Source organism: Crotalus tigris, unplaced genomic scaffold (genome assembly GCF_016545835.1).
Source record: "Crotalus tigris isolate CLP2741 ecotype Arizona unplaced genomic scaffold, ASM1654583v1 scf7180000017685.4511686, whole genome shotgun sequence".
In the NCBI taxonomy this organism is placed as follows: domain Eukaryota; kingdom Metazoa; phylum Chordata; class Lepidosauria; order Squamata; family Viperidae; genus Crotalus; species Crotalus tigris.
In genome coordinates, this window is record NW_024096565.1 from 2,413,692 (window position 1) to 2,431,711 (window position 18,020).

The 18,020-nt window shown below is 36.2% G+C and overlaps 2 protein-coding genes across 6 annotated transcripts in view; one reads left to right on the forward strand and one right to left on the reverse strand.

The window, feature by feature from the left end:
- Positions 1-211: 211 nt before the first annotated feature.
- BIVM (basic, immunoglobulin-like variable motif containing) lies at positions 212-14,312 on the reverse strand. Of its 3 annotated transcripts, none has more exons than XM_039337720.1 (10): positions 14,156-14,312; positions 10,682-11,272; positions 9,811-9,937; positions 9,459-9,554; positions 9,212-9,316; positions 7,953-8,047; positions 6,505-6,637; positions 5,202-5,285; positions 3,189-3,285; positions 212-1,508 (listed from the first exon to the last, which is right to left on the reverse strand). In XM_039337720.1, the coding sequence occupies exons 2-10, from the start codon at positions 11,157-11,159 to the stop codon at positions 1,215-1,217; spliced, it is 1,509 nt and encodes a 502-aa protein (XP_039193654.1). In that variant the 5' UTR covers positions 11,160-11,272; positions 14,156-14,312; the 3' UTR covers positions 212-1,214. The 3 variants fall into 3 exon arrangements, with proteins under 3 accessions (XP_039193654.1, XP_039193655.1, XP_039193656.1); XM_039337721.1 differs by having other exon boundaries at positions 14,139-14,286; XM_039337722.1 differs by lacking the exon at positions 14,156-14,312 and having other exon boundaries at positions 10,682-10,827; positions 11,069-11,225.
- Positions 14,313-14,405: 93 nt separating this feature from the next.
- POGLUT2 (protein O-glucosyltransferase 2) overlaps positions 14,406-18,020 on the forward strand; it is a 28,523-nt gene continuing 24,908 nt past the window's right edge. The window contains exon 1 of one of the 3 annotated variants that reach the window (XM_039337719.1): positions 14,406-14,979. Coding sequence is in view for 2 of the 3 variants with exons in the window: in XM_039337717.1 (XP_039193651.1) it covers positions 15,890-16,071 (182 nt within the window). In the remaining variant the exon portion in view is untranslated. Of the gene's footprint in view, positions 14,980-15,023; positions 16,072-18,020 lie in introns of those variants that run through there. The other 2 variants (XM_039337717.1, XM_039337718.1) reach the window with 2 other exon arrangements.

Consider the following 18,020-nt stretch of genomic DNA (forward strand, 5'->3'; position numbering starts at 1 on the left):
ATAAATTAGAAATGATTGATGTTTTTCTCATTTCGGCCAACTCATTTCACAGGGAAAATCTTATCTTACAGAGGGATACGAAGAACTGATTTTTAGTACCAAGTTTCTAAAAACATAGATAAAAGGTTATCCAAGACTTGGATAAAGCAATTCCTACTTTTTTATTGTCTCTAGTTTTGCAAGCATACACATTTAAAGAACAAGAAGATAATCAATGGATAAAGACTTTTTTTTATTAAAATGTTTTCTCCCATGAGAACCAATATTATACTTCCAAATAAAACTACTTGATATGATCATTTGAAAAAAAGTTACAAAGAGTGCTCTGAAGAGGTATATTGCTGTGGCTGTCAGTTTATTTGGGCACTTAAACATCTTCCTCAACAATCAAACAAAGTTGTGAAGTGAAAGAGAATTCAAGTATTAGAAGAAATCACTGCAGCCCAAGACATAAAGTTTTGGTGTTTACTGAATAATCATATGAAATGAGTGCGAGAATTTTCTCTAAAAGGAACCAATCAATGGAGAGTTGAATTCAGGTCACACACAAAAGGACATGACTGGCAGTGGTGATTTTTTTTACTAGACCAATTTTAAAAGAAACAATTACCTTATCTTTCCAGAAGATTTCATAGATTTCTTGCCTATTAATTACAAACTGCCAACTCAAACAGCTTAAACTGTATAAAACAATATTTCCATTGAGAAACAGATCATCAATTAATTATATATTGACGTTTAGTGTTTTGTCAGTTCTGAATTGTACCAGAATTTATTGCATTTTTGAAAATACTTAAAACGAATATACTTTAAACATTTGTCATTATTATATAGTTTGCAATTAATAAATCATTTTGGAAGATAATAATCTCATGCTTTATCTATAATCTGTATCACATAACAAAATCTCCTGCCCACAAATGATTTTGATCTACATCTGATCTGATTTCATAGTCTGAAACATAAATCAATTAGCCAATATACTAGATTGCCCATAACTGGTATTCTGTGCTTGTCTTTTAATTAACTTTTCTTGTTATTCCCAATATATAACAATTACAACATATTAGTATTATATACCAATTACATACTCAAATAACAAACATTCCTAAGAATTTTATGAAATTTCCCTACATTCCTTTTTCTGTGCATAATAAATTATTACCATGCTTTAGGAATGTATTATAGTAGCACAGATGAAAAATAATTCCTTTTCAGTCTTTCCCATCACAGTTGGCATAATGTCGAAGGCCACTATTCCGCCTTTCATGAAGATGAGACAGCTTCCTCCAAACAGAAACTTGATGGAAGTTAGCACTGAATGATCGCCCAAGGCGCCCATGTTGCTTCTTGGAGATGTTGTCTTCACTCTCAGATTTGGCTAAGCCCTGAGTTGGAGATGGAGGCTGTAGTTCTTGCTGAACATTTCCAAGTGAAAAGTTCCAAGATCCAAACCGGTGCCAATTAAACCTCTGAAGAGCAATGATACAATGCAGATTCCCTCCTACCTAAAATGTATACAATGTTTGTTAAAATAACACTCTCAATATATTAAGAAATAAGATTGCATCCATTTGAATTAATGCTTTCTTTGTCTTTTGCACTGGTTAGAATTCTTTACTGAATATAATCTGTGGTTACAATAAAACTGAAGAAGCTGAACTGAAGAAGTGGAAAAACATTTTCAAGGAAAAAAAATTAAGGAAGTCCAGTTGCCTTTTGGAAAAGCACCTTTGGGACAACTATGACCTGGATGATTGAGAATTTCCATAGACAATGACAATAACAATTTATTCTATAATAAGAGTTCAACATTATTTTAATTAGTAGGTTTACATGTAATTCCCCATTTCAGAGTTTTGTTCTAACTTTTTTCAGTCCACATAGGACAACTGCTACATCTTCTCATCATCCATTGTTGGTTCTAGGTATTTGAAAATCTAGTGATTTTTTTTTTCAAAATGCAGCCTTGATTCATAAAATGCAGTCTTGTGACATAGTGGATGATAGATTTTAGAAGTCCTCCTATTCTACCACCTCTCACAAAGTATTTGGGTGCCTATGGGGCGTTTGGAAACGGAGTGCTCCGTTTTCAAACGCCCCATAGGTGCCCAAACACTTTTTACCCAGAGAAATGATGGAGACTGGAAGCTTTGTCTGCTTGCAAATGGGGTGCTTGGAGATGGAGCAAATCGCTCGGTTTCTAAGCGCCCCATTCAAAAGCAGATGAAGTTTCCAGTCTCTCTCTGGGCGAAAAGTGTTTGGTGCCTATGGGGCGCTTGAGGCAGCTCCACCCTCTCCCCCACCTGCCTCGCCTCATGGCGGTGGCACAGTGCGGCAGGCCACTTGGCCTCCTGTTATGAGCGGCCACAGAAGTGAGCCGATGGCCATGTGGACTCCTGCTGGACGGGGCTGTTGGTGCCACTGCCACAAGGCGAGGCAGGTGTTGGGAAAAAAACAAGACATCCCCCCAAAATAAGACCTACTGCCTCTTTTGGAAGTAAAAAAAAAACCCACGGGTCTTATTTTGGGGAAAACACGGTACTATGGACAGTCAAAAAAACTAGCCAATAAATCATTGAACAAATCAATCCATAGTTTTCACTCAAAAGAACAGTCTCAAATTATCCTAGTTTGGACACATTATGTGAAGGCCTAGCTCTCTGGGAAAAATCTCTAATGCTGGAAAAGATGGAAGAAAAGAGAAGAGGATGATCAGTAGCAAGTGGATGGATTCAATTACTATGGCGATGAATGCACCATTGGAAGACTTAGGGATAGATTGACATGTGAGAAAAATCTATCTAGCCACTAGGTGTTAAAAATGACTTGATGGTACATAATCAATAGTAGTGAATTTGCTGAACTGAAATCTTATTTTGGATTAAGAGAAGCTCACTTGCCATGCAAAGATAATTCCTAAATGTGCCCTAGTGTGAGCTGTATCCAAAGGTGGCAATAGCTCAGGAATTCTGGGAATTGAAGTCCATGAGTCATAAAAGAGCCAAGGTTGCCTACCCCTGGGATAGACTAATGAAGCCATTTCTGTTTTTAACAAGTAGAAACATATTTTGTGAATGCAAAGTAATTTTCCCATAATTATTATCATGCAAGAATATCTAAATGTACTTTATGAATGCTACCTCCGGGCAAACATGCAGCTCTGCTTTAATATGAAGCATTCTTACCTTCTTTGTCTTCCGATACTGAAGACCTCTTTCCAAGTGCCTAATATCTAAGTATTCAGGATTCTGAGTGTTTAAATCTGTTACAATGTCTGCCCACCTACATAGTAAGATGGAAAGAAATTCACAAATACAACAAAAATCTGGAGTATTGTGCAAATACTGATATTTTTCCTGAAATGAAAGCTAGGGGTTCTAATCCTTTGATTCATTTAGTAAATAACACCACTTTACTATCTTCCTCTTTTTTTCACAAATTTCTTATTTTAGCTTTATATATGAAAAGCATGGGAAAGATTAATATAGATATCTAATTTGAAGAAGTTCCACAGCTTTCAAAGAGATGTGAATGCTTCTATTCTTTTGGTAGGAACCCCAAAAGTTCATTCTCAAAGATCTTACAGGCCATTCACATTTATATAAGCAAGAATATGATTTTTTAGAAATCTGGTTTAAAATTATATAGTTTACATTGAAATCAATTTTTGAACTGTCTTTAGAAATAAGAGTGGCAATCTATGAAGTCATGTTAACTGTGGGTCTCATATTTAGCATAATAGCTGCAATCAGTAAACTTTCTGCTGGATAGTAAACATTTTTTCTGGACCACTTGATATTTTTAATTACTTCAATCCAAAGAATGGTACCAAGTAGGTTTTATAAATAGATACCAAGTGGGTTTTATAAATAGATCCTGTTTTAGCAAATAAATTGTCTAAATGTTATCTAAATGTTTAGCAAATATTCATCTGGTCCAACCTCCTGCCCAGTTCAGAAATCTTTCTACCATTCCAGACAAATACCTGTCCAGTCATTTCTTGAAAACTCTAGCGGTGTTCAGGAGGCAGATTGATCCACTGCTTAATAGCTCCTACAGTCAGGAAATTATTATTTAAGTTAAATTTCCAGCCACTGGCATTATGTAAGTAAGCATTTATTTTATTGTACATGGCTTTTCATCTCAAATGCAAGATTCTGGGTGGTTTACTCTTGGGTGTTATGAAGAATACGTCCACACTCTCTGCCCAGTGACATTGCTTCATATACTGGAAGAATTATACCACGTCTCTTCTTAATCATCACTTCTTTAGGTTAAACATACCACGTTTCTTTAACTGCTCTTCATAGGACCGGCCCCAGATCTCTCAACATACTTGTCACCTTTCTCTGTATTCTTTCCATATCCTCAAAATGTTTTTTTTATCGTGGTGACCAAAATATGACATATATTTTCTACCTGTGTATCTGTTTTTTTCTTGTTTGAATTCCAAACTTTACATTTCTCACCATTAAACATTTTGTTAGATAGGGCCAAATATTCAAGTCTGTCATGATCCTTTCAAATCTTGAAACTGAAAAATACTAGGACCAGCATAGAACCCTAGGGTGCTCCACTGTGTACCTCCCCTCCATGTGGAAACAGACCAATTAAGGACCATGTATTGACTATTACTTGTTTAGCCAGCTGTGAATCCATCCAACAGCAGGACCATCCATCCCATAATGATCTGGTTTATCGAGAATGAGCTATGGTCTACTTTCTGAAGTTTTGGTATCTCTAGAAATGGTCTCATTTTGATATCTCTAGAAATGGTCTCAGTTAATGTCATTAAAACTGAATTTAGGTATACAGTCAAAAGCAAATATAAAGAATTATTTTCAAGTTTCAAGAAACTAAACCATTTCATAGCATATAAAGTAAATGTCCATTTTCTTCCATTCCCATGGTAAGTGTATTTTTTCCCTCAAAATCTGATTCTCAATTTTCAGTTACAAGACGGATGCCAGATTAGCACTCACTTTGGGAGGTGGATGAAATATTGAGTCTCTAGAAAAGAAATCTCAGCTAAAACATGTAAATTTTGAAGTTTCAGTACATTTCCAATTCTATTTGGGGATCTGTATCTTATACTTATTCACCTAGGAATCGGTGTTCATATGAGTATTTGTGGATGCCAAAGGAACACGCCGTATCTAAATATCTCAAAAATTATATGATCTTTTGCGCAAACTTACTTTTTGCAGTGAATAGTGGGGTGTTTTCTGCTTGGCTCTCCAATGAGTATCCAGTATTCTACATCTTGCTGTAAGAGACATCCTCTGATGCACAAAAATGATAGACAAAATGTTTATCAAACAAGCAATTTAACTTGTCACTGGCCAAAATGAATAATTAGTTGTTATATGGTAACATAAAATATATTAAATATGACTAAAATATATTTTTAATATCTATGACCTTCATCTTTAGAAGAAACAAAAATATCTACTGCTCCTAGTTTCATAATATATGAAATATTTGCAAACTTAACCCAGGCCGCTCTATATCCTTAGATAGCAGGTTATTTATGTGTAAAATTAAAATAACAAATGTATTCTTCGAGAGATTGACATTTCAGCAATTGTACCCTTTCTCTAAGTATTTCTGCACAGACAGAACATATTTGCTCTAGAATTCATCTTTATTCCTACTCAGAAAGATGGCAGTAGCTGTTTCTGCAGTAGGCTGGATTCAATGGCTTTTAAGTTCTTTTCAAGTCCCTAATTACCTCCAATGAATTAGTGCTAATTTTTATTTTAGTATAAAAGCAAAAAACATATATACAATATAATGCTTTATAATCTCTGCAGAAACAGTGTTTTCTGCCCCTTTAATCAGTTAAAGGCCAAAAGAAATGTAAAATCCATTCATTTGTACATTTAAGGAAAGAATAGCAATTCCCACCAATGCGGGTTCATGCAAACCAGCACATCTATTTTTAGTAGAAGTCAAACTAATGAAATTGGATTCACCTAATGAAAAAAAACAAAATTTCCATACAGATTTCATTAAAAAAAAATAAAGTTCAAGGATTTTATTGAAGACTTTAAAAGGCTATTCTTCTAAATGAAAGAAGCAAGACTTATATCAAATGCAATGTGAGTTAGACACTTAGGATACAGCTGAAATAAAGATAGAAATGCATTTATCATACATGATACACCATACACCATAAATTCATGGTCTTTCAGACTTGTTTGGTGACAAGCAGGTTTATCCAGAGTACTGCATCAGAGACAGTTCTTGTAGAACAAGACTTGCAGTTTAAATTAATATTGCTCCCATTTTGGAAAACTGTATCTGAAAAAAATATTGCCATCTAGCGATTGTTAATGCAGATTTAACCAAACCCACATAACTGTACTATAGGATTCTACATCCCATGTTTGCTGATAAAGCTATAAAGTTAATATGAGCAATTAAAGGTTCATTTTTTGTAAGATGATTGCAGGTGTGTTGGTGCCACTGATGAAATCAAGTAGATTTTGAGGGTCTTACTTATATGCTTTACTTGGCTTTATTGGAGTTGCTTCAAATCCAATTGGGCAAAAATAATGATTTTGGCAATGATAAATATATGCCATTGATTCATCTTGCAGTCCTTGTGTTAATTTTGTTAGAGCTCCTGAAGCTACAAATTAAAAAGAAATTAAAACATTACAAAGGTATTTTATTAACTATTAAGACACACTTTTAGTTTAATATTATTTTTAAAAAATTACCTGTAATTTAAAAAAATTACCATCTGTAATCAATATAAAATAATGCAAATATGATATGATATAGGATATGATATAGAATAGGATAGGATAGGATAGAATGCAAGATAATGTAGCAACATATAAGTCAGGGGTCCCAAACCCCTGATCCGTGAATCGGCACCGGTAGCAAGCGAGGCCCAATCCACTGGATGCAGGCAGCATGTAAAATCACGCCTCTTTCGGTTTGCGGAAACATCTCTCTCCAAAGAACAAGTCCTTGGTACTCAAAGGTTGGCAGCCACTGATATCGGTAGTCCTTGCTTAGTGACTGCTGAAAAAAAATAACTTCATGACCAATGGCTGCATTTTTTTACCTTTGCACTGTTCCTTAGTCATTTGATCACTATTATAATCAATATGCATTGTCCTGTACCTGATCTATTTTCTCCCCCCCCCCCACCGCTTGCAGAGTAGAAAGATTGAATAAGAAGGGATTATATAGCTAATAAACAAGCACACGATGGGGAGTACACACTGAAAGCAATGCACTGGCACCTGCAGCCACAAGTCAGGGCATGACTTACAATGTATATTCCACATTGGGTGCCTGCTTACTCTCTTATCATCACTTTCTCTCCAGTGAAGGTAAATACAAATATTAACTGCCTTCTTGCTAATTATCCCAGCAACAGGGTCAGCATTCCAAAGAGGGGTGGGGGAAAGGAAAATACAATTATTTGATTTCCCATTTAGCAACTGCTTCACTTAATGGCAGAACTTTTGGTCTCAATTGTTATCATTAAATAAGGACTACCTGCAATTTAAACCCCTCTCAAACAAAAAACTTGGTTATTTAGAAGCAATGTTTTTCCTGCCAGAAAATTTCAAGTGAGTTGCAATATCTACAACTAAAGTGGGCGGAGGGTGCATATGGGGCTCCAACTCTCCATTGCCACTGTTATCCAACTCTCCTTTCCTGAGGTGAGGAACTCTGGTAACAGATGTTCAGAGGAAACAAGTCAAAGAAATAAACAATTCCCTTTTCTCCATATCCAGTTAGCAATTGGGAACACAAAATCCCAGAAAAAATACAGTATATCAATTTTTTTTTTAAAAAAAATCCAATACAAATTCAAAAATAGACATGAAACCAACTGGGAAAAATAAACAGACCCCACACCTATTTCGTTCTGCTCTTTTAACAGCTGCAAAGAATTACTCATGTCATTAAAACTGCCTTCTTACCAGTTTCTCCAGCAGTCTTGTATTTCCCGTGAGGTTTATAGAGAAAATAGGAACATCCTTTTACATGGAAATAATCATTAATTTGTCTGAACCACCTGAAAAGTACAAAGTGCAGAACTGTGTGGTTTAAATGTAAATTAGCAGTTAAAACAATAAAAAAGCATTTTTCCTGCCACACACATATGACATGGCTAATATTCCCACTATTCCTTAGTCAGATATATAGAACAATTATAATCCCTGTTCATACATGCGTATTTGGGACTGCAATCTGTGTTTGTTTTAAAGTATTTCTTCTTAGAAGTCTAATACTAATAAGCTAATAAACACATTAAATACCCTTGATTTGAATTATGGGCACATTTGTTTCTCATTTTGAAGAGTAACACTCCCAAATTCAGACATTCTTTTCTTCTGATTTCACTCTAGAACGCCCTCTTTCAAACAACTTTTTTCTGATCTCCATGTTTCTTTTGTTTAGCCAAAGTACTTTATAATCCTAAACCCTTCCCTCTCCTTTTTGCCTTATTCCTCTCACAGAAATAATTCTATCAAACACAATCAAGGTTTGTTGCCTTTTTTCTATATGGCTCAAATGCAGGTCAGCCATGTGTCAAAAGCATTACTACTACAAATAAATCTGCTTATAGATTAGAATTTTGTTGTGTTTAAAACAGTTTATAGGTAGTTCTCGATTTATAACAGTTCATTGGGTGTCTGTTCAAAGTTACAACAGGACTGAAAGTGACTTATGGTCATTTTTCACACGACCGTTATAGCATCCCCACGGTCACATGATCAAAATCCAGATGCTTGGCAACTGGTTCATATTTATGACAACTGCAGTGTCCCAAGGTGATATGATCAGCTTTGGCGACCTTCTGACAAGCAAAGTCAATGGGGAAGCCAAGTTCACTTAATAACCATTTACTAACTTAACAACAGCAGTGATTCACTTAACAACTGTGGCAAGAAAGAAAAATGGGGAAAGACTCACTTAACAAATGTTTCACTCAGCAACAGAAAGTTTGGGCTCAATTGTGGTTGTAAATCGAGGACTATCTGCCTTAAGGTTGTTTCTGTTTTTCTATAATTCTACACATGGTTCCCTAGAAATAAGCTAATGAACATGCTATATAATGACAAGCCTATTTTTATTTTCCAGAATAAAAATTACGCTTTATACAGATAGAGAGACACACACTCCCTATGTACATTCCACATTTAGGAGAACAAGACAGTTCAAGAACATTGTTTACCTCATTAATGTAGTATTTCCAGTAAATGGACCAAATCTTATCTCTTCAAAAGGTGGTTGAATGCCCAATATGTGCAAAGCCTCTTCTTGAGTAATAGGTGGTAAACTGGATTTAGAAATTAAAAAGTTCAGAATATAAGCAATTATAGAAAACAAAGACTAAGTTGCATCTTAAGTATACTAAATGGCAATAAAAGCGTCACTAGATTCCCAAAGGAACACAGTGAATATACTGAAGAATAACTTACTTTCCAGTTCCCATTGTGCTATATAGGAAATTCCAGCAAGAGACTAGAGAGGAAATCCCACAGGAAGTCTTATATTGGGGGCGACTTATGCAGTACCTTTAAAACAAATTTTTCATAGGCAAATTTTCATATGCTGTAATGAAAACCAGAAGGCTTAAAGCAGTTGCACTTCAATGCACCTCAATTTCCTTCCACAAAAATGTCTTCAGCCCTTGCCATCATAGCATTGAGATGCCACAGTATTAAAAAAAAAAGTATGACCCCCCCCAATTATTAAAAAAAACTTATTTAACCAGTATTAAAGTATTCAGCCATACACAACTATAGCAATACTAATGTTTTCAAATACTACCATCTCCGGAGATCTAACACTTTCCGTGGCTTTATTTCTTCAAGGGTGTAATGTTGTGGACATTCCCTGTATTGTTTACTTTTCTTATCTGCAACTGTTTTCTTGTTTGCTTGTTTCTTCATGTCGCCTGTAAATAAATAAATAATTTCTAAATATTCAGGATATTAAAGAAGCTTAGGCTTAACCCCTCTTCCTCAAAATATTTTTTCCAGTTCAGTTCTGAATAATTACATATTCCTTTTCAGCATATTCAATGTCCCCATATGTTCCATGATATTGTATAATTATGTTTACCCTGTAATAGTCACTCTTTCTTCCTTCTACTGGGTCTTCTATGGTCAAATTTGACTCTGAAAGCTCCTTGGGAAATGACTTTATTATTTAAAATGCCATAAATTTAGAAGGTGCAGTTTAAGGCAACCATTTCTCTTTTACTTTTGAGATCATGTACAAATGGTGACTTGCATATGCTGCTAATGATTGTAATCCAATTTTATTGGATTGCAAAGTCCTATTTTATTTTTATACTGCTTTAAGGATTTGAGGAACTTTAGTACTAGCATCATAGCAATATTATTTTCTAAGTAGTAAGCTGATAATGCTAGGAATAGGAAAGAAAACCCAATTCTCCATGAACATTGCAGTTGAAAATGAATGGTGAGCATGTAAATTAATAAAGTTCAAAATATGATTTTGGCAAATTAAAAATACTTTTATTTATATAACTACAGTTGTTTCTGAAATACTGAAACTCTAATAGTACCCAATGTATAAATGTTGTAAATGTAGAACAAAACAGCAGAATAAAAATATTTTCATTTATTAGAATAAGAAAGATGATTTAGATGCTTAAGTAAAATGACAAATGTACCTGCTCGATTTTTCAAATCTGGGGATGTATCACTGAATTCAGACTTATCAATTTCCCATGCCAATGGCAGTTTTCCAAGACTAATTGATAAACTTTCCAGATTAGAATCATCGTTGTAAACTACATCCGAAGGTCCAGTTCGAACACTAATAAAACCAGAATTATTTCCATCATTTAAGGCAGCACTGTTTTGTAAGCAGGCACTAACTGTAGCACTTGGGCTTTTGCAAATAGATGTTACCCGATTTAAAAAAGCGTAGTCTGAACAAATGGTATAAAACTTTTCCTGGGTGTGAGTCACAGGACATCCCCATGGATAATGCCTGTCCCCACTAGAACTCAGAGATGCACCTGAGGTACCTGGAGCACAAAATGATTTTATAGTACCGTGAAGATTAACTTCTGAAGTCTTCCTTCCGGTTTTGTGCCCATTTTCTTCAGAATCACTCTCCAATTGAGAGTCTTTGATATTAGGCATTGAATGATCTGTAATTTGTTTTCTCCAGATGAGGAAGGTACATCAAATGTTTCTTGTATACTCAAACATAATTTACACTTTTTCAAGATTTTCAAAATACATTTTCAAATTTCCTGAAATGAAAAAGAAAACATCTTTTTTAGCTAATAATCCAAAGTAAAAAAAAAAATTCTAACAAAAACTTAGGGCTTGTCCACATCATCAGTTTTCTTTTATCTTCAATGTTACATGTTTTGAGAGAAAAAACTTATATAAACATTTCAGGCTCAACTAAGAAGATGCAAAAATTAGAGGAAGATTTCTATTCAATTATTTAAATTTCTTTAAACCAGTGGTTCTCAACCTTTCTAATGCCGCGACCCCATAATACAGTTCCCCATGTTGTGGTGACCCCCAACCACTTATACATCACTGGGTGCCAGGGGCTTGGCCAAAGAAAAGGGGAAAAAAATGGCGGCAGCCTTGTTTGGCGACCCCCATGAAATGGTCGTTCGACCCCAAATGGGGTCCCGACCCACAGGTTGAGAACCACTGCTTTAAACCAACTGAAAGTACAACTCCTCCCTAATTTATCAATGAGGGCTCAAAGTTCTTCAGATGAAACTCTTCCTTAGCTCAGTGACCCCCAACCTTTTGGGCACCAGGGACCTGTTCCGTGGAGAGAGGCTTTTCCGTGGACCAGAGGGGGTGTGGTTTCATGTGCTTCCTGCATCCCGCAGATGGGGCTTCACTTGTTTGCGTGCCTGGTTTCTGGCATGCCGTGCCCTGGTGCCGGTCCATAGACCGGAGTTGGGGACCCCTGCCTTAACTGATCCACCAATTAGGAAAGGAGGGTGGCTAACTTTAACTTTTTTCAATGATGGTGCCCATGTCTATATGATAACATTGCTTAATGGTCCTGGAAGGTCTGCCCAGAGATGCAAGGCTGTCCAAGTTACATAATTATAAATGGTTAGTGCCAGAACTAATATGTGGAAAAACTGCAACATCAATTTCTACTGATACCAGGTAGAGGGACTCAATTAAAATAGCAATGGGTATTCTGATGGAAGATCCAGAGGACTAGGTTAGGAACATACTGTCATGGAGAAAGTATATGGATGTTGTTGCCAAGGATTGAAAGCAACCTGATAGCACATAATCAATCAATCAATCAATCAATCAAGTTAGTATGATTTCAAACAAGTGCTCTTGCACTAAATCAAGAACTTTTAAATAAAAAACCTAATTTAACTTAGTGACCATTCAAACAGGTTCATAAGGGTCAACATTTTTCATATTTTACTTACTAGTTTTAATTATGTATAACATTTTCTCACAAGTTTGCCATAAAGTAGCAAAGAAAATAGCATTTATACCCTATTAATTGACAAAGTACATGAACAAAAATTTGTATGAAGATTACTATCTTCAAGATTAGTACCTGTTATCTTTTTTATATTGTTTTTTAACAGCAGCCTGCACAGGAATTCAGTGCAGCCACAATAACATCATGCATATCATTGTGCAAATTATGCACAGGAGGTTCATTTGCTTCAATTATATAACATTACATAATTTGGTCCATGATGTTCATGGCATCACTCATTCAGTTTGTGGACTCCTATGGCAGCCTGTCAGATGCTTTTGTGAAGCTGGTAAGTAGAGTTTGAAGACATTATATTTCCAGTTTACCTTAAGCAAATGACACAAGATTAGGTAGTTCTGAATTCAGAAATCCTATATGGCATGCCAGGTACAAATAGAACTAACCCTTCTAACTCCAGAAGCATTACACAAAAAGTCATTTTAAAGTGACCTATTAAAAGACATAAATCACCACCTTTTCTTCTTAAAATAAATCTCAAGATTTAAACCATACATGGAAAAATATTTCATTTTGTGCATCACACATTCTACAGTTTAATTAATACAAAGAGATATTTTCTCCTACACCCATTAATATTTTATCAGCTTTTAACACATATCCTTCCCACCCATTATTTAAGTTTAAAATGCCCTAAATGCTTTCAGATCAGACTTCTTCAAACTTGTGCTCAAGAGGTTAGGAGTGCTAAGTATTTTGATTCAAACACATTTAAAAAGTATCAGAATCAGACGGTTGTTTTTGAGCCTTTCACTAATTTTGCAAGGTTTATTAAATTCTCTCTAAGATTAAAATACTGTGCAGTTTGAAAAGCAAAGCTAAGTGTTCACAAGCCACTCAGTTTAATACTGCATGTCTAGACAAACAAAAAGGGACTATAGATAATATTAACAAAGGACTATGGTTTCTAATTAGAACAGTCAACAGTATCAGATCCAGCATTTTATTTTCAAACATATGGATGCCAATGAACATCCCCTTAAATGAGGCCACAAAAATTATTAGCCTACAAAAAGGCAATTCACTTTTTTTTAGGATAGCAATAGGGCCTGCTTATTTATTAGCTATCATCCCGATCCTTCCCCTAAGTATACTGTCAAAGGAGTAAAATAATCAATTTATCCTCCACCCTGCTGCTAGTTTTTGTAGTAAGACCAGAGGCAACCACATGCAACTGAAATTCAACACTACCAATGAATTGGATGGAAGTAATAGCTTCTTCAACTGCATATTCCAAAAATGGCACCCACCAAACATTTTGTACTCCAATGGGAGAGGATGCATAAGCCCTGTGTGCATGGATGTCCAGGATGTGGCTGACTCTCCTCTCCCAGCATTTTCCATGGTTGATAATGCCAGCTGTGTTGTTGGAAATTGTGGCAGAGCCACACCTTGAGGGCCATATGTTGTGCAATTACGTTGTTATATTGTTCCTGTATTTCCTGTGCAAGATGTATTACCGTTATTCAAGGAGGCTCCCTCGATATACTTTTAAGATTCTCCCTGAAACGCATCCACGCCCTTCCATAACACCTCTATCCACCTTTGATTACATCCCAGATTTCTGCTCCCGCAAAAGAATGAAGAAATATAAGAAATTCGTCTGTCCTTACTTGCTCCAGGCCCTCACCTGTTTCTCTTCTCCTTTCTCCTGAAGATCTTCTATGTAGGATTATGGCGCCTATCTATACCATTGTCCATCTTTACCTGCTTGCTAGCGGCAATAGCCTTTGCAATTTGTGCAAGTACGCGCGCGTGCGCATCACCGCTCTCTCACCTACGCGCGCGCGCGCTCTCTCCGTAAACCACGCCTCTTTCCCGGAGTGGCTATTCTGCATCTTGATTGGCATCCCGTCCAAGAGTCTTTCTAATTTGCCAGAGGAGTGACGCGCGTTGGACCGCTTGCGAATTACCTTGCTTGTCCTTCTGGCGCGTGCTGAAAAGCCGGAACCTGGTTTGGTTTCGGCTTGTGGGAAGAGGGAGTCAATACATAAAGCAGGAGTCTCCAACCTTAGTAAACTGTAAGACTTGTGGACTTCAACTCCCAGAATTCCTCAGCCAGCCATGCTTGGAGTATGTTGCCAAGGTTGGAGACCCCTAATGTAAAGGATTTCCCGCTTTTCTTATCCTCGAGTGATGATCGGTCCTTCTCGGGTGGGACGTAACTGGTCATTGCCGGAAGCTGGATGGCGAGAATCGTTTATTTGGGGCGTGTAGAGATTTTGTTAATCAGAACTGTATTGTATGAATACAATTAGAGTGCGGTAGGATCGATTGAAGGTCCCGATGCTGCAGTGTTGTCTAGAAAAAAAAATCAGTTTAGAGGTTTTTAGATGCATTTTACATTTTTTTTAGCACGATCCTCTTTGTGGCTGCTTGAAAAATAGCTAATTTAGTGTTCCCAAAACAGGATAAGATTATAGCTGAACAGCAAGGAGAAGCTGGAGAGATAAGGTAGGGATTCGGATTGCAATACGTTTGTTTCAACCATTATATTCCTTTTTAAAGATACTATTCAACTTGCTGAACGCCCTATTTCCTAGTCTGCAAGCAATGCAAAACTCTTGGGGATAAGATGCAAACACAGTAGTCTTTTATAAGATCTTGCAAATATGCTTTTAATTTAAAATGCAAATTACATCAAGCATGTGGGGTCATGTGTCTCTGCCCCTTATATACTTTAGATAAACTAAATCAACATGGGATTTTCTAGCATCTCTTACAGTTGCAAACAGTTGGGAGCTTTTAAGCAGTAAGATGCTTTTTGGCATATTTAAAGTGCTATTTTTTTTTTTAAAAAAATCTGATTTTCGTACATTCCACAATTTAGTTAGTTTATACACTGTTCCAAATTTCCGGATACCTTTGGACTACATTTCCCAGCATTACTGATGAACCTGGGAAGTGGCTCCCATGTGATTTTTCATTCGGAAGAAGTTTTATTGGACCAATGATCCTATTCCTTTCCCTTCTCCACCCCTTTGGGCTTGGCAGTAATTGTAAGATGTTACTGAAGAAAAAAGAGTAAAGGCGGCACAGGCAAAACAAAGGAAATAGGATACGGGTTTTTGTTCATTTCCCTCTCTTTCTCCAAAGTTATCCAGAGCAAAAACAGACATTCACTTCTAGATTTTTAAAGAAGTTGAAATGATTGGAGAGGAATTTTTGAAAGAACGCTTGGGAGTATTGGAGCGTGCATTTTAAGAAAGCATCAGAAAATGATGTGTGGCTGAGGAAATACTTCGAAAGAACCACAGTGTGCGTACTTCTGCTCATTTTTACCTAACAGAGCAATACGTCTGGCTACCCCGCTCCTCTGCCTCTGCATTTGGTTTGCTTTGTTTCTTAAAAGGAAATCTTGTAAATGTTTAGCATTTGGTTGACTTGCTTTTTACCTCTGGGGACAATCCCTGTAGTATGTGAATCACTTTATGGAACCCAGTTAAGTCCAGAAAGAAGTTTACTATGGGGACCTGGACTGAGAGCAGGAATTGTTCTTCCTGCTCGGTATTTTTATATCCAGGCGGTGGACACTGAAGGGAAGAGGTAAGCACAGTTTCTCTAGATAACAGCTTTTTAAATTATGGAGAGATATAGGAAAGAGTCTGTAAAATAATTTAGGGTTAATATGATTTCATAGAGACCTGCCAGTGACAATGTGGTAGGGCTTTTTTTTGTAGCTTAACAGTCGTACATCTCTTTACTTCACTCCAGGTTTTGTGTTCATATAGTTAGCTAAATGCATGTACAGCTAGTGCTTGACTTAATGACTAGAATCGAGCCCAAATGTTCTGTTGTTAAATGGGACGTTTTTAAAGTGAATTTTGCTCCCTTTTACCACCGTTTGTGCCACAGTTGTTAAATGAGTCGCTGCAGTTGATAAGTTAGTAACCTGGTTGTTAAGTGAATCTGGCTTCCCCATTGACTTTGCTTGTCAGAAGGTCACAAAAGGGGATCACATGTCCCCGGTATGTTGTAATGGTCAGAAGTATGGACCAGTTGCCTAGCAATTGAATTTTGATCACATGATCATGTGGATGCTGCAAAGATTGTAACTGTGAAAAATGGTCATAATTCACTTTTTTCAGTGCCGTTGTAACTTTTGAACGGTCACTAAATGAACTGTTGTATGTTGAGGACTACCTGTAGTACCTAAGATGCAAGGAATGAGATGATCCTGATAGGTGTCCTAATTTAGGATTAGGAAATCATGGAAACAAGAGTAAAGTTGCTTTTCTATTACAGATATTCCTTGATTTACAACCACAACATTTCTGTTAAGTGAGACATTTGCCAAGTGAGTTTCCCCCCCCCCCATTTTAGGATCTTTCCTTCCACAGTTGTTAAGAGAATCACTGCACTTGTTGAATTAGTAACACAGTTGTTAAGTGAATCTGGATTCCCCATTGACTTTGCTTGCCAGAAGGTCGCAAAAGGTGATCACATAAGCCCAGGACACTGTGACCGTCATAAATGTGAGTCATTTGTCAATGGTCACTAAACGAACTGTTGTAAGTTGAGGACTACTTATATTGCACTTGCAATAAGTTACGAAGTAGTGAGTGAAAAGGATCAATACTTCAAACACTTTAAATATTTCATTTATTTACTTATTAAATTTGTTGCCTCCCGTCTTGCCACAAGGCAATTCGGCTAATGCCCAACTGAATGGCTGTAATTTTCTCTTTACCATAATATCCTTACAGTTCCAAAAATGAGCTATAGTTTCATCAGAGTGCATAATTTTGCATGTATGTGTGTGTGTGTGCATGCATGCTTCCATTAAAACTACAGAATCTCATTTATTATTTTCTTAAAATAGTAATTTTGTAGCTTCACAGATTTATGTTAGATTTCACGATGCCTTCAACAGCCCCAAAACTTTGAGAAAATATTTGGAATTATTATTATTTCTGGTCTCAGTCCTAAGTGTAGATGATTTAAGTAGATGTTAGTTACTTATTGTTAGAAACTTTGCTGTTTTTAATCATTTAACAATTGTAAATGATGGGACTATAATCTTATACAGTACAATCTACTGTTTCCAGAGCATCCCACCTTCATATATGGTTTGAATACAAGTGCTTTTTTTAATCAGAAACAGGATTATTGTTTTTTTCCTGAAAAGGTTTTCTCATCCATATGAAATTATGGATGAGAAAACCTTTTCAGGAAAAAACAACAACAATGCATTACTGAAATAATGTAATTTAGCATTGTAGTTGATAGTGGAATTCTTCTACATTGTCCTGGATCTTTAAAGGTAGATGCAGGTTCTGAAATATGCTTCCTGAAGTTATGAATTTCTTGGTTCTGGGGCTTTAAAGGGGGATTAGATAAATTGATGAAAGAAAAGGCCTACACATGATCATGATGGTGGTATGCATTCATTTAGTTTCATAGACAGTCTGTTTCTGAATAGTAGACCTTGGAGACAACTGACAGCTTTTGAGATATCAAGAAAGACAGGATTCTGGGTTTTTCCTTGACACAAC